The sequence below is a fragment of the Epinephelus fuscoguttatus genome, linkage group LG10 (assembly GCF_011397635.1).
Source record: "Epinephelus fuscoguttatus linkage group LG10, E.fuscoguttatus.final_Chr_v1".
In the NCBI taxonomy this organism is placed as follows: domain Eukaryota; kingdom Metazoa; phylum Chordata; class Actinopteri; order Perciformes; family Serranidae; genus Epinephelus; species Epinephelus fuscoguttatus.
This window is the reverse complement of record NC_064761.1, coordinates 19,078,662-19,091,152: the sequence shown is the minus strand read 5'-3', so window position 1 is coordinate 19,091,152 and position 12,491 is coordinate 19,078,662. Positions and strand designations below refer to the sequence as shown.

At 42.3% G+C, this 12,491-nt stretch overlaps 2 protein-coding genes across 2 annotated transcripts in view; one reads left to right on the top strand and one right to left on the bottom strand.

Annotated features, from left to right (window-relative positions):
• Positions 1–7,171, top strand: part of rab3ab (RAB3A, member RAS oncogene family, b) — a 32,193-nt gene extending 25,022 nt beyond the window's left edge. Inside the window, exons 3-5 of the mRNA XM_049588720.1 lie at positions 1,400–1,518; positions 3,725–3,849; positions 4,134–7,171. Coding sequence (XP_049444677.1) covers positions 1,400–1,518; positions 3,725–3,849; positions 4,134–4,324 — 435 coding nt within the window. The 3' untranslated portion in view covers positions 4,325–7,171. The remainder of the gene's footprint in view (positions 1–1,399; positions 1,519–3,724; positions 3,850–4,133) is intronic.
• Positions 7,172–10,036: 2,865 nt separating this feature from the next.
• On the bottom strand, positions 10,037–12,083 carry LOC125896285 (transcription factor JunD-like). Its single transcript, XM_049588722.1, has one exon. The coding sequence runs from the start codon at positions 11,891–11,893 to the stop codon at positions 11,072–11,074; it is 822 nt and encodes a 273-aa protein (XP_049444679.1). The 5' UTR covers positions 11,894–12,083; the 3' UTR covers positions 10,037–11,071.
• Between the last annotated feature and the right edge of the window lie 408 nt (positions 12,084–12,491).

The window sequence follows — 12,491 nt, the reverse complement described above, 5'->3', positions numbered from 1 at the left end:
CTACTTCATCATTTGGCGAGCCAGATTCATTAGGTTAAAGCACTAGATTTGAAAATGTTGGCTTGTATTGATTTGCTGATGCACCAAAGCTTTGAGTGCAGAACAAAAGTTTCTCCTAATTTCTCTTCTGCAGTCGTCAGCAGTGTGGGCGGTGTTTCTCTTTCATAGCATAGATGAAGTACCTTATTACACTGAAATAACACTGAGCTGCTGACTGTTTTGTGTGTTGTGGTGGCTATTAAAAGTGTTTCATTATCATGTTAGACATATAAATCGAACAGTTCAACACTATCTGGCTCTTGGGTATTTGCTAGTTGGGTTAGACCATCTCTAATTAGATTGCTGCACTATGACAATATTATCCTGCTGTATAATACCAGTTAATTATCATAACCTGAAGCCTGAGAAAATCTGGATTGGTCTTTTTATTTAAGCTTAGACATGTATAAAAATGACATGGGGTGAAAAAGCTGGCAGACCGGCAGTGAATTTTAGTATGCCTACTACTCATGTCAGAATAACAGAGGCTTATCAATGAGCCAATAGCTGTGTGTCCGTCAACGTAGCATAACATTTAACTCACATGACTGATCAGCTGTTTCTGCTTCCACAGTGCTTTTTGTTTTGATTTCTCAATATTTCTGTTATGTTACGGTTTACGGGAGGAAGGCAATTGAAATCATCCAGTAAAGAAGAAGATTAGAAAACTAATCACAAGAACGAGACACAGCTGGAGTAGGAAGACATGGGCAAAAGGAGGAAAATGGCTAACAACAAGGGTGGAGCAAACAAGACTAATAGAGAACAGGTGTGAAGAGAAGAGTCTGGGAACAGGGAAGGACTAACGAGACTGAAGGAAGACAGGTGTGACAGAAAACAGGCGGGAAAACACACAAAGACAGGAAGTAAAACCTGACACGACACATGAGGAGAGAATCTACAAAATAAAACAGGAAGCAGATTAAACATGATCGAATAACATGAAACAAGGAACACAAACAGAAAACTCCTAAACAAAGTCCACAGGACAACAGAATATGAACAAAAACCTAGGATCATGACGGTTTCCTCTTTATGAGCTTGATTCTGATGTTTTAATTTGATACTGTGTGTGTTGACAGTCTGAAAAATAGACTTTAAAAACCCTAATGTTTCTGCTCAGCCTATTGTCTTTTGTTGTCTTTGAGGTTTTGACTAACAGAATAAGTGATGATATTGTTGTTGCAGAGTGTTTGCAGATCATGTGCCAAATGTCTGACGTGAGAAATAAGGAAAAAAAGATCCATTAGACTAAACGTTTATTCTCACCCTAATCAGTCAGAAGTCATTGTGAAATTGATTCTTTAAGATTTTAATTAAAACTAACTGCTGGTGTTGTTTGTTTTTGATTTTTGTCCAGGACACGGCGGGTCAGGAGCGCTACCGCACCATCACCACGGCCTACTACCGAGGAGCCATGGGCTTCATCCTCATGTACGACATCACTAACGAGGAGTCCTTCAGCGCCGTCCAGGACTGGTATGTGATTAGCTTGTTGGTGTGTGTGTGTGTCACATGACTGGAGTGTAAACTGACACCGTGGAGTTTTGCCTGTGAGAGGGAGTGCTGTGCGGAGGATGGATCAAGTGCTATCGAGATAACTGGCGTGGAAACAGATGCAGAGATACACTGATGAACAGAGCACATGATCAGGTTCAAGTTTCTGCATGTGTTGTTTTAACGGTGCAGAGCATCAAATTTTGTCTCCTACTGGGACTTTGGCTTGTTGTGTCTTCTCATTTGTCCTTAAAGAAAAAGTCCAGAGGTTTTTAAAGCTCATCTTAATTTCATTGTGAACTGCTCTACTACAGTATGTCAAAGTCTAGCTTTTATTTCAATGCCACTTTCATCCTTTTTCTTTTCATCATACTAAGAGCAGCTCTTGCTTTCCATCTACAGTCTACTTATAATTTAAGAGGATGAAACAAAAAACCTGATCATGGCGGAAAGTGAAACTCTAATAACACTCACTAGTCCATACCCATTGAGTACAGCATACCATACCATGACTTAGTCATACCAAAAATTAGAAAAAAAACATCAACATCTGGCCACAGGGGGAGCCACAGCGATCGGTCGCATTTTAGCCATTTTTAAGCATTTTTCTGTTGTTATAGCGCCTCCCAGTTGCCAATTAGAGTTAAATTTCTCCAGTCACCTTGAGGCGTCCTGTTCTACATATCTACCAAGTTTAGTAAAAATCGATATGGCGGTTAGGCCTAGATAAGAAATTAGCTCTCTAGCGCCTCCATTTTGTTTGATGGGGTCAATAATGGAGGGGTCCCCTCAGATTATGTGTGGTCATATGCCTACAAAGTTGTGTGGTGATCGGTGAAACCCTTGAGATGTTATACACCTTTATGTGATGAGCCACGCCCTCCGCAATATTCATTGCCTTATAGAAGCTCAGTTTTAGTAAGTTTTCCAACTTTTGCCAAGAGGGAACTTTAGATACTGTCCCTAGATTATGTTCACCGAGTTTCATGCAGATCGGTCAAACTTCCTAAGAAGAGATCGATTTGAAGTGTTTTTCAAAAAATTCAGAATGGCGGAAAATCTATATAACCGGAAGTTATGGGTTCTTGAGGCAAATTTGTTCCTCATGAGGAGAGGCATCTCTGTGCAAAGTTTCATGTCTCTACGACATACGGGGCATGAGATATGCCCATTCAAAGTTTGCAATGTCAATCGGTTGCTATAGCGCCCCCCTTTGGCCAGTTGGTGTAATATTGCTTCATTCGCATCCTCCCATGACCCTCTACCACTGTGCCAAATTTCACATGGACTGACCAAGTCAGTGAGGAGAAAAACATGAAACAGACACACAGACACACAGACAGACAGAGTTTTTGTCATTATATAGTAAGATAGTAAGATAGGGTATAAGGGTCATAGGAAAAGCTTGTCTTGATCATGTTTACTGTTGAGATGTGGCTGAGCTGGACTCCTGGCCAATCAATGTACAGAGAGGTCGAAGGAGTTACGGATGGGGTTACACCTGCAAGGATTAATCTATTCATTAATTAGTTGTCAACTATCATATAATTTCCTAAAAAAAAAAAAAAAAAAAAAGTCAAAATGTTAAAATTCCAGCCCCTTAAATGTAAATATTTTCTGGTTTCTTTGCTCCTATATGACAGTAAAGTGAATATCTTTGGGTTGAGGACAAAACAAGACACTTGAAGACGCCATCTTGGGCTTAAACTCTGATTGACATTTTTTTAGTATTTTCTGACATTTTATAGACCAAACAAATAATCACCTGATCAAGAAAGTAATTGTTAGTCACAGCCCGAGGGTTAAGTTTGCAATATTTCAACAAATATTCTTGTGCTTTGGAATTTCTGAGGACATACCCGAGAAACAGATTTTCATTCTTGTAACAAAACATTTCATATACAGTCTGATTTTTTCAGCTGTGACTGAAACATCAAGTTTTTTTCTAACACTGTACCAAATTGTGCCAAAAATAATAATGCAATAAAATTTCCTTGCTGTCAATTTCTAATCTTGTAGCTTTGTTCAGTCACTGTGATCCAGAACTTGGTTTGAAGACTGGATGTAGCTTTTTTACTGTACACGTTGATTAGAAAACACGTGAGAGGAACAACTGGTACTTTGGGTCACGTTCAGCCTGCATGCAGTGTGTTCACAGTCTCTGACTGCTGGCTGTGTTGGTTCCCAGGTCGACTCAGATTAAGACGTACTCGTGGGACAATGCCCAGGTGCTGCTGGTTGGGAACAAGTGCGACATGGAGGACGAGCGAGTGGTGGGCGGAGATAGAGGCCGGCAGCTGTCTGAGCACCTTGGTGAGTTTGTGGTGCACACAAACGCAAATACACACTTTCTGTCTGTGACTCATTGTTAGGTAAACTGACCTGAACTGAACTGACAGGCAGGAAGTTTGGTCTGTTTGTGTAGCTGGATGAAAAGTCAGGGGATCAAAACATCTATCTTATAAGCTTTCAGGATATTTCACTGTGCACTGACCAAGAGAACAAGCTGCTACGTTTGCATTTTACCATTTTATGGAGTTACACACCACATCCTCAGTAAACCTCTTACCCTCTTCCACATCCTGTTTCCTCTCCAGGTTTTGAGTTCTTTGAGGCAAGCGCTAAGGACAACATCAACGTGAAGCAGACCTTTGAGCGCCTGGTCGACATCATCTGTGAAAAGATGTCCGAGAGCCTGGACGCCGGAGATCCCGCCGTCACAGGGGCCAAACAGGGGCCCCAGCTGACAGAGCAGCCCGCTCCTCCTCACCAGGACTGTGCATGTTAAAGCTGACTACTCCCCCCTTTTCCTCCCTCCTCCTCCTTGTCGTCCTTCAGCCTCGGGCCTCGAGCCTCAAGCCTCGGGTCAAATTCTCCCATCACCCTCTTTGCTCACTTTCCTGCTTCTTTCTGTAACCTAGCAAGGATCATTTGCGTAGGGGCACAAGAACCAGGTTGAAAAGTGTCTGAAACACTTGGAGATGCTAGTGGATCAGTGCTAGAGGTGTGTTTGTGTCTGGTTCCTCCTAATAAAAGAGCTAGAAAGTGTTTCTTTGATCAGTGTGGGCGTTGGTCTGATGCCAAAGCAAGTTTAATCAAACCAGTGTTTCAGACTCTTTACAAACCAGGTTCTTGAAGGTCTCCAAGCCATCTTCCGTTGTCTCCCTGTTCCTCAGTGTGGTTTTACAAGAAGGATTTGACGGCGTCCGTCCTCAGAGTGCCATTTAAATCCTTCCGATGTTTACAGTACTTTGTTTCATGTCAGTCAGATGTCTTGAATAGATGTCAGCCTCGGATTTGGTGACCGAGAAAGTCACAGTGGAGTGAGTGTGGGAGGGATGATCCAGCTGAAATCTGCTCCATCCTGATGTGTTATGTTTCTTTTATGATTCTGGATGCACACAGAATCAAACGTCTGTTTCATTTGTTGTCTCAGCTGCTATCTAAACATGGATATCGCAGGTTTGAGCAAGTGTTTTGTTTTCATTATTCATCCGAGCCTTTTCATTTGGCCTTGTTTTTTTTTTATGTTTTGTATTCTGGTGCCGCATTTATTCTTTCAACACTGGGCGGGGGAAAATACGAACAAGATAGAGCTACGTAAAAAAAAAAATTGCAAAAAAAAAAAAAAAGAAGAGACACATTTTATTTAATTATATTTATTTCAAATGTACATATAAATGTTGTGCAATATATATAATATCTACAGGTATGCATTTCTTGAAATGAATTTGAAAAGGTATGAAGTTCTATGAGGATAGTAACAAATATAAGAGGTCTGTGTTGTTGGGTTTGTTTGGATGATGTGTGGAATTGTTTGCAGCCTCGGCAGCTCCTCCGTGAATCATTTCATTTCCCCGTCGGTTTGGTCTCACGCCTCCTTTCAGAGACATCAGAAATTCAAACGTCCTGCTTGTGACCCTTGAAAAATTACTGATGCATTTATCATCCTTCAAATTCACCGAGTGTGATTCCTAGCACGACTGCTAGTAAACTGAAGCATTTTAAAATGGCTCTCAGATTAGAAGAAGGGGATTTGTGCTGCATCATAAATGTTGAGTTAAGCCAGACAGCGACTGTAGTGAAGCTGAAATCAGGAGGTTTTCAAAATAAAATAAAGATTGGAGCTGGACAAGGCTCAAATCTTTATTTGATTTCACTCCTGGTGAGCGGTAACACTGTAATTAGGGTTGATGCTTCTTGTCCCAACAGCCTCAAGATGATTCCTACTGGTACTGATACAAAAAAAAAGGAAATTAAAGGATATCTAAAAATCTAAAAACAATGCTAAATGTGCAATTTCTTGACTACAGTTGCAAACTTTTAGTTTTTTCTGTTTCAGGTCACAGCTACTTTGTCAAACATCAAAAGTTCCTGTTTCTGCTGTAAAAGCATGATGGAATTAGTTTAGAAGATGCAAACAATATTTTTTGTGGCATCATTTTTGTGGTATTTTGCCTTTATCTGATAGTTTGACCCAGAAAGTGAAAGGAAAAATCACTATACAGCCAACACACAGCAGTATAGGGTTCCCTAGCTTCGTAACAGACAGCCTGACAGTAAGCAGCTTCTTCAAAATCAGTATTACAGTGTCTGCATGTCTGTTTGTGTGTAACGTTATTTCCGATGCTCAGTCTTCAGGTGAAGTATGGACAGCACTGTTAAAAGTCAAACAAGCATCAAACAGCTGGAGGCTGAAATGCTCACAGACCTGCTCAGTTTTCTAACACTAGAGATTGGTTCCAATGCTGTGTAACAACAAGGCTACACACCATCACCCACTCTGGGCGTGCATTATCCCCCCTACACCAGACACTCAGACCATGTTTGTGCACTTGTTTTAATACAGTTTCCGCAGCTAAAGTTGGTTTGCCGGGTACTCCTTTTCACCTCACCAAAGATTGCTGTAGAAGTAGCTCACTGTTTTTGCTGTAGGATGCCAGAACGAGCAGCATGTCTGAGTTTAAAACTGTAATAAAACAAGCGCTGAAGTGAACTCTGGTCATTTAGGGATAATTTTATGTCATGTTTCGTCAAGCAAAGTCATTATGGTGGTCGGAATCATTGACCACCATGTGATTAAAGCAGATCAGATCCAGGAAAGCATCTATTTTGAGAGTTAATCATTGCATTAGTTAAGTTTAGTCAAGTGTAGCACACCAACCTGAAATCACAGACGAGCTGTTAAAGTGTGAGAAAATGAGGCCCCAGTCAGTGACCCACCAAAGTATTGATTACTATAAGAAAGGGAGTGATGATCACGACAAACCTGGGAGACGATCTCGACCCTGCGTATATTTTACTCCTTACTGGTTGTGACTGTTTCTTTTCTGGTAAAATCCAAACTTTTAAACTGTTCTCTCCTTTCTAATACGTCTTCCTCTCTATATAAACCAGATCTGTAAATACTGTACCTTTGAGTCATATGTGTGGATTGTGTTGTATCGACTCAGGCTTGCAACAAAGAAAAAAAAAAAGAGGAAAAAAATGACAGTAAAAACCTGAAAACCCCTAAAAGAGCCATGTTGTACTGTATCTGCATTCATTACTAGGCCTGCTTGTGAATGAATGTGTCACTCTGTTACAAAAGCAATACACACTACAGCATCTACACACACACACACACACACACACAAAAAGAAATGCCATCAAGCTTGGTAGAAGTTGCCGACTGTAGATCTTCTACTAGCACGCAGGAACATGTACTTTCTTTGGTCTCGTATCACTGCCTCGTCACTTCCTCCTCAGTTTGGGCCATTAAGGTGAGAGAATATGCTGTGGATGTTTTTATCTGTACTTTGTGGTAAAACAATAAAAAGTTACTAACAATCAGTTGATTCTTGTTTTTGAAGATTTGTGCCATCGAGGGTGAGATGGGTATCTGCTGTTAAGAATCCTTAAATTAAAGGGAAATTTCGGTTTATTTCAACCTGTCTCCTATCGTCCTAAATTTGTTTCAAGTGACTAGTGACATAAAAATAATAGTTAGCATGTTAGCCGTTAGCCTAGATACAGCCGGGGCGCATAGTAGCATCAGACCTGTTAAAACGTAAGTGAACAGGCAACCTTCAAGTGCAAAGTTAGTCCACTAAACAAGCTTTTTTTCCACAAAGACCGCCTCATATCGTTAGGATAAATGTCAGAGAACATATAGAAAATGACATGTAAACGTGTTGTCTTACCTTACTGGTGTGCTGCCATGTTTGTTTACCATTTAGCTCTGCTTTAACTGATGTTATAGATACACACTAACTGAGAAAAAACTTGTACTGCATCATAAATGTTGTTTTAACTGCAGGTGGAAAAAATTATTTAGAAAAACTTAATGTTTTGGTGTCATGAAAGTTCAGAGTCACATAGGTTTAGCAGATTATTTGTCACGTTGATGGCAAATGTTTGGATGCATATTGCCCCAGCAGCCTCAAGATGTCACTGTTTCACTTTTCTTTGGCAATTCAAATTAGTTCAATTTTATGCATAAAGCCTAATATCACAAATCACAGTTTGCCTCAGAGGGCTTCACAGCATATGACATCCCTCTGTCCTTGGACCCTCACAGCAGATAAGGAAAAACTCCCCCAAAAAAACCTCTGACAAGGGTAAAAATGGTAGAAACCTCACGAAGAGCAACTGAGGAAGGATCCCTCTTCCAGGATGACAGATGTGTAATAGGTGTGTGTACAAAACAGATTAGGCAGGACCATGGCAGCAACACAACCGTTAAGTGATGCAGAAATATATTGTGCAGCAAGAAGCAGCTCTTCAGAGTTGCTGCTTATAGTGAAAACACACACACACACACACACACACACACACACACACACACACACACACACACTCAGTGAGTACATAATTAATTAGTGCATAGTGTGCCACAAATGGATTACTGAGCAGGCCTACAGGGCACAGGCCTAGGGACCCAAAGTTTCACAGGCTCCCAGGCCTTTATTTGCAAAATGTCACTGAAATGAATGCATACTGACCGAGGAGACACAAAATTGCCTCCAAGTGACACAAAACGAAGTCAACAACACAACAAACTGCAAAGAAATGGAGACAAGGAGACACAAAACCACCACAAAGTATGTGTCTTGCCTCTATATATGAGAGGTGGTTGGGCCTTTTGCATACCTGCGCCCAGAGGCATAATCCACCCATGCACTGGGCTCCTGACATCGAACAGACTATCCAGGTGAATGTGAAAACTATGATCCACTATTGCTCATGTGTTACATTAGAATTTCCGCAAAAATGACTTTCATATCAGCAAAGAATATGAGCCCAGGGCGAGATGAGACAAGTGGTGGTGGGCTGTTAGTTATGCTACATTCATTCATTTTCTGTAAACACTTATTCTGTTGGAGGTCACTGGGAGGATGGAGCCTATCCCAGCTGACGTTGGGCAGGAGGCAGGGTACACCCTGGACAGGTCACCAGACTATCACAGGGCTGACACATAGAGACAGACAACCAGTCACACTCACATTCACACCTACGGACAATTTAGAGCCACCAATTAACCTGCATGTCTTTGGACTGTGGGAGGAAGCTGGAGTACCCAGAGAAAACCCACGCTGACACGGGGAGAACAATCTCTGCATAGAAGAGAACCATCTATCCCTGCCTCAAGTGACTGAGAACATGCTTCCTTCTGTCATACCTTTTGGTTTGAACCAGGAACCCTCTTGCTGTGACGCGTCAATGCTCACCACTGCACCACCATGCCGCCCACAGTTGTGCTACATTTTGTCAAAATCCCATCTGTCCCTGGCTCAAAGTGACTGACAGCATGCTTCCTTCTGTCATACCATATGACCTGACCTGTAGGGCAATAATTAGATCTTCACCCAGTGCTGGAGATCAATCTGCCCAATAATTTAATGCCTCATTGTTATTTTTTTCTTTTTACATGCATTCATCTTCATGTTAATAAGGACTGAAATTAATTACTACTGTTAACATTACTATTACTCATACAATACCAATCTGCACTACAAGCTGTTCAACAATAATTGCAACATTTAATCATGTAATGTTTATGCTGGGTTAAAGTGTGGGAACAGATATGCTGTTTTGGGCATATTGATCTCTACCACTGGAGGAAGTCAGTCACTTTGAGGCAGGGAGAGATGGATTTGGACAAAATGTGGCATACCTAACAGCAGCAAAACAGCCCACTACCACTCATCTAACTTAATGGCTGGGCTCATATCCTTTGATATCAAAAACTGCCGAGATATATTCACCAAAACGCAATTTCAACCAGTATCGCTGCAACATCATTTGCAATATCCCAACTAACCAGCAGAGGGAGAAAGACACCAATATGATGATGTGATGCATATATCTACACACACAGTCCCAATATCCTGTTATTACACAACACTGGCTTCACTTATTCAGTCTCCATCAGAGGAGCAACTATAGATGTACCTCTGATTAGAATAATGCCAACATGCACATAAATATGAGAGCTTCACCAAAATGGAGGAAACAGTGGTTATTGCCAAGCAGCATTTAATTCAGAACACAGCAGCATACAGCCAAACAACTGTAGGCTGGAGGTGACAGCAACAGTCAGTGCAACAAAAACATTACAACTCCTCACACTGAAACAAGAACACAGTGAAATAGGGACACAGTAGAGTTCTTAAAAAAAAGATTAATACATGTGTTTGTAAAGAGCAAAGATTATAAACACTGATTAATTGCACCCTTTGACACCCAGCTGTGGGCAACATTCGAGTATGTAAACAACATGCAAATTGTCCCCTACATAAATAAATGGTAGATGCGAGTGTATATGCATTTTTTTTATATCTTACAGCCAATTCCTCATATATTAAGGATATATGTCATAAATGTTATATCACTGTAGAAATACTTTAAATATGTTTGGTCCAGGTTTGAGACTGTATATATTTAAAGCCAGTCTGTAAACATTTTTACAAGAAAAAAATATCTGGATATGTCCATTCTGTAATGAAGTTGAGCATATAGTCCCAATAAGCGCCTCTTTCTGTCATCATGGCCAATGTCCATTGAAAAGAACTGCAGTTTAATGCTGCTTTGTTCACCAGGACACATGTATACGAGGTAGAACAGGATTTAATACACAGATCATATTGCAGGCCAACGATCTTCAATTCGGCATTAATCCAATAAGCCAATTCGTGATTATTTATGTTTAAATGAAGTGACTGATACCAAAGTGTGGTCTCAACTGGGCGGAGGCGACAAGGTGGATCATGTAAATTGCTTTACGAATGAAATGTCTAGCCGATAACATCAGAAGAGTCTCGTCACACATTATCTTGAATTGTGTTCTACCATGTATTTTTACATATCACCGATGCTCAAAGCCATTTAAAAAGCCGATTTTTAATGTACCATCTGGCCTACATAGCCTGGCACCCTTCATTCTCCTGGCAACAGCACACATCTGGGCTACGCTACATACAGAATAACCAACATTAAGTTTGTCCATGAAGCTTATATGCTGGTCAGTAGCCCCACTGCAGGTCAGCACCTCCGACTAGTGTACTTGTACTTCGTGTGGCAGCAGCTGGCAGCCGCTGTTAACATGGGTGAGGACTTTCTGTTTCAGCTGGGCCACCTGATCTCTGAGCAGGCTAGCCGTGGAGGCCAGATCCGTGTTGTGGCTTTTCAGAGATTTGACCTTGTCCTCCAGCCTGGAGATCCGCTCCAGCTTGCGCATCCGACACTTGGAGGCTGCAATCCGGTTCCTGAGCCTCTTCCTCTCGGCTTTCATGCGCTCCTGTGAGTCAATGTCGATGGGAGACAGCGGCGGGCTCTCCCCGAAGCTCTGAACGTCCGGGACCGTCTGAGGCTCCTCCTTCAGCGGCTGGACCCGAGACAGCTCCGGCTGCGGCGGGGCTGTCCCCAAATGATGCGACGGAGGAGGCGGGAAAGGGACCGTGTCTGTGGAGTAGTTGACAGTGGTTTCCAGTGGCCCGCTGCCGTAACTGTTCAAGTTCGTGTACACCGGTAGGTCCGGCTGAACGGTGACCGGGGCGATGTTAGCGCCCAGGTCCAGGCTGCTGTTCGTCTGCCCGGCTCCGCTCAGCTGGTTCTGCTTGTGTAAGTCCTCCAGCGCCTTCACGAAGCCCTCCGCGAATTCCTGCTCGTCTGTCACCGTCTTCGGGTAGAGGAACTGGGAGCTGGTCGGTGTCGTGGTGACCATTCCGTTGGACTGGATGATAAGCCTCTCCAGCTCCGGGGAGGCCAGTTTGAGCAGCCCGAGGTCCGGGGAGCTGAGGATGCTCTCGGCGTCGCGGAGATGCGGTTTGAGGTCTGCCTCGTCCGCCAGGCTCAAGTTAATATCCTTCTTCATCATTATTTCCGTGGACAAAATGACAAGTAGTTGTGCTCGGCCCTCCCTCACAGCGGCGCCCTACCCATAACCTCACAGAAACACACAGCAGCTACTGTTAAATATCTTGTACTGAACAAATATGTCTAACACTGAACAGAGACCGTTGACAGCCTTCTGCTCTCGCACAGGATCTCAGCGTACTGCACGCCCGCGCGCGCCGCCTCAAGCTTTTCTAGGCTGGCACGTTCCATTATGTCACAGCAGCGCGCGCGCGCATTGGGCAGAAATTACGTTTTCCAGATTGTAATTTAAATAATGGGACGAACCGAGCAGAGAGGAGGAGAGAGGACAGATGTCTCACTCTGCCCCAGATACAGACCAGGAGACAGAGGGATGTGCACACTGGACATAAGGTATTAAAATAGTACTCTGTGGGCTATGTAAATATATGGTAATAATGTTTATTAGGCCTATATCAAGTGTACTGTGTTACTCCTAAAAATATTATAATCAAATTGAATTACGGTATGTCCATTCATGTTTACTGTAATACAAAGCTTTTAGTTTTTCTGTGACTGCATGCTTTTAAATGTTGGCTTCTCAAAAACTTCAACTCCCA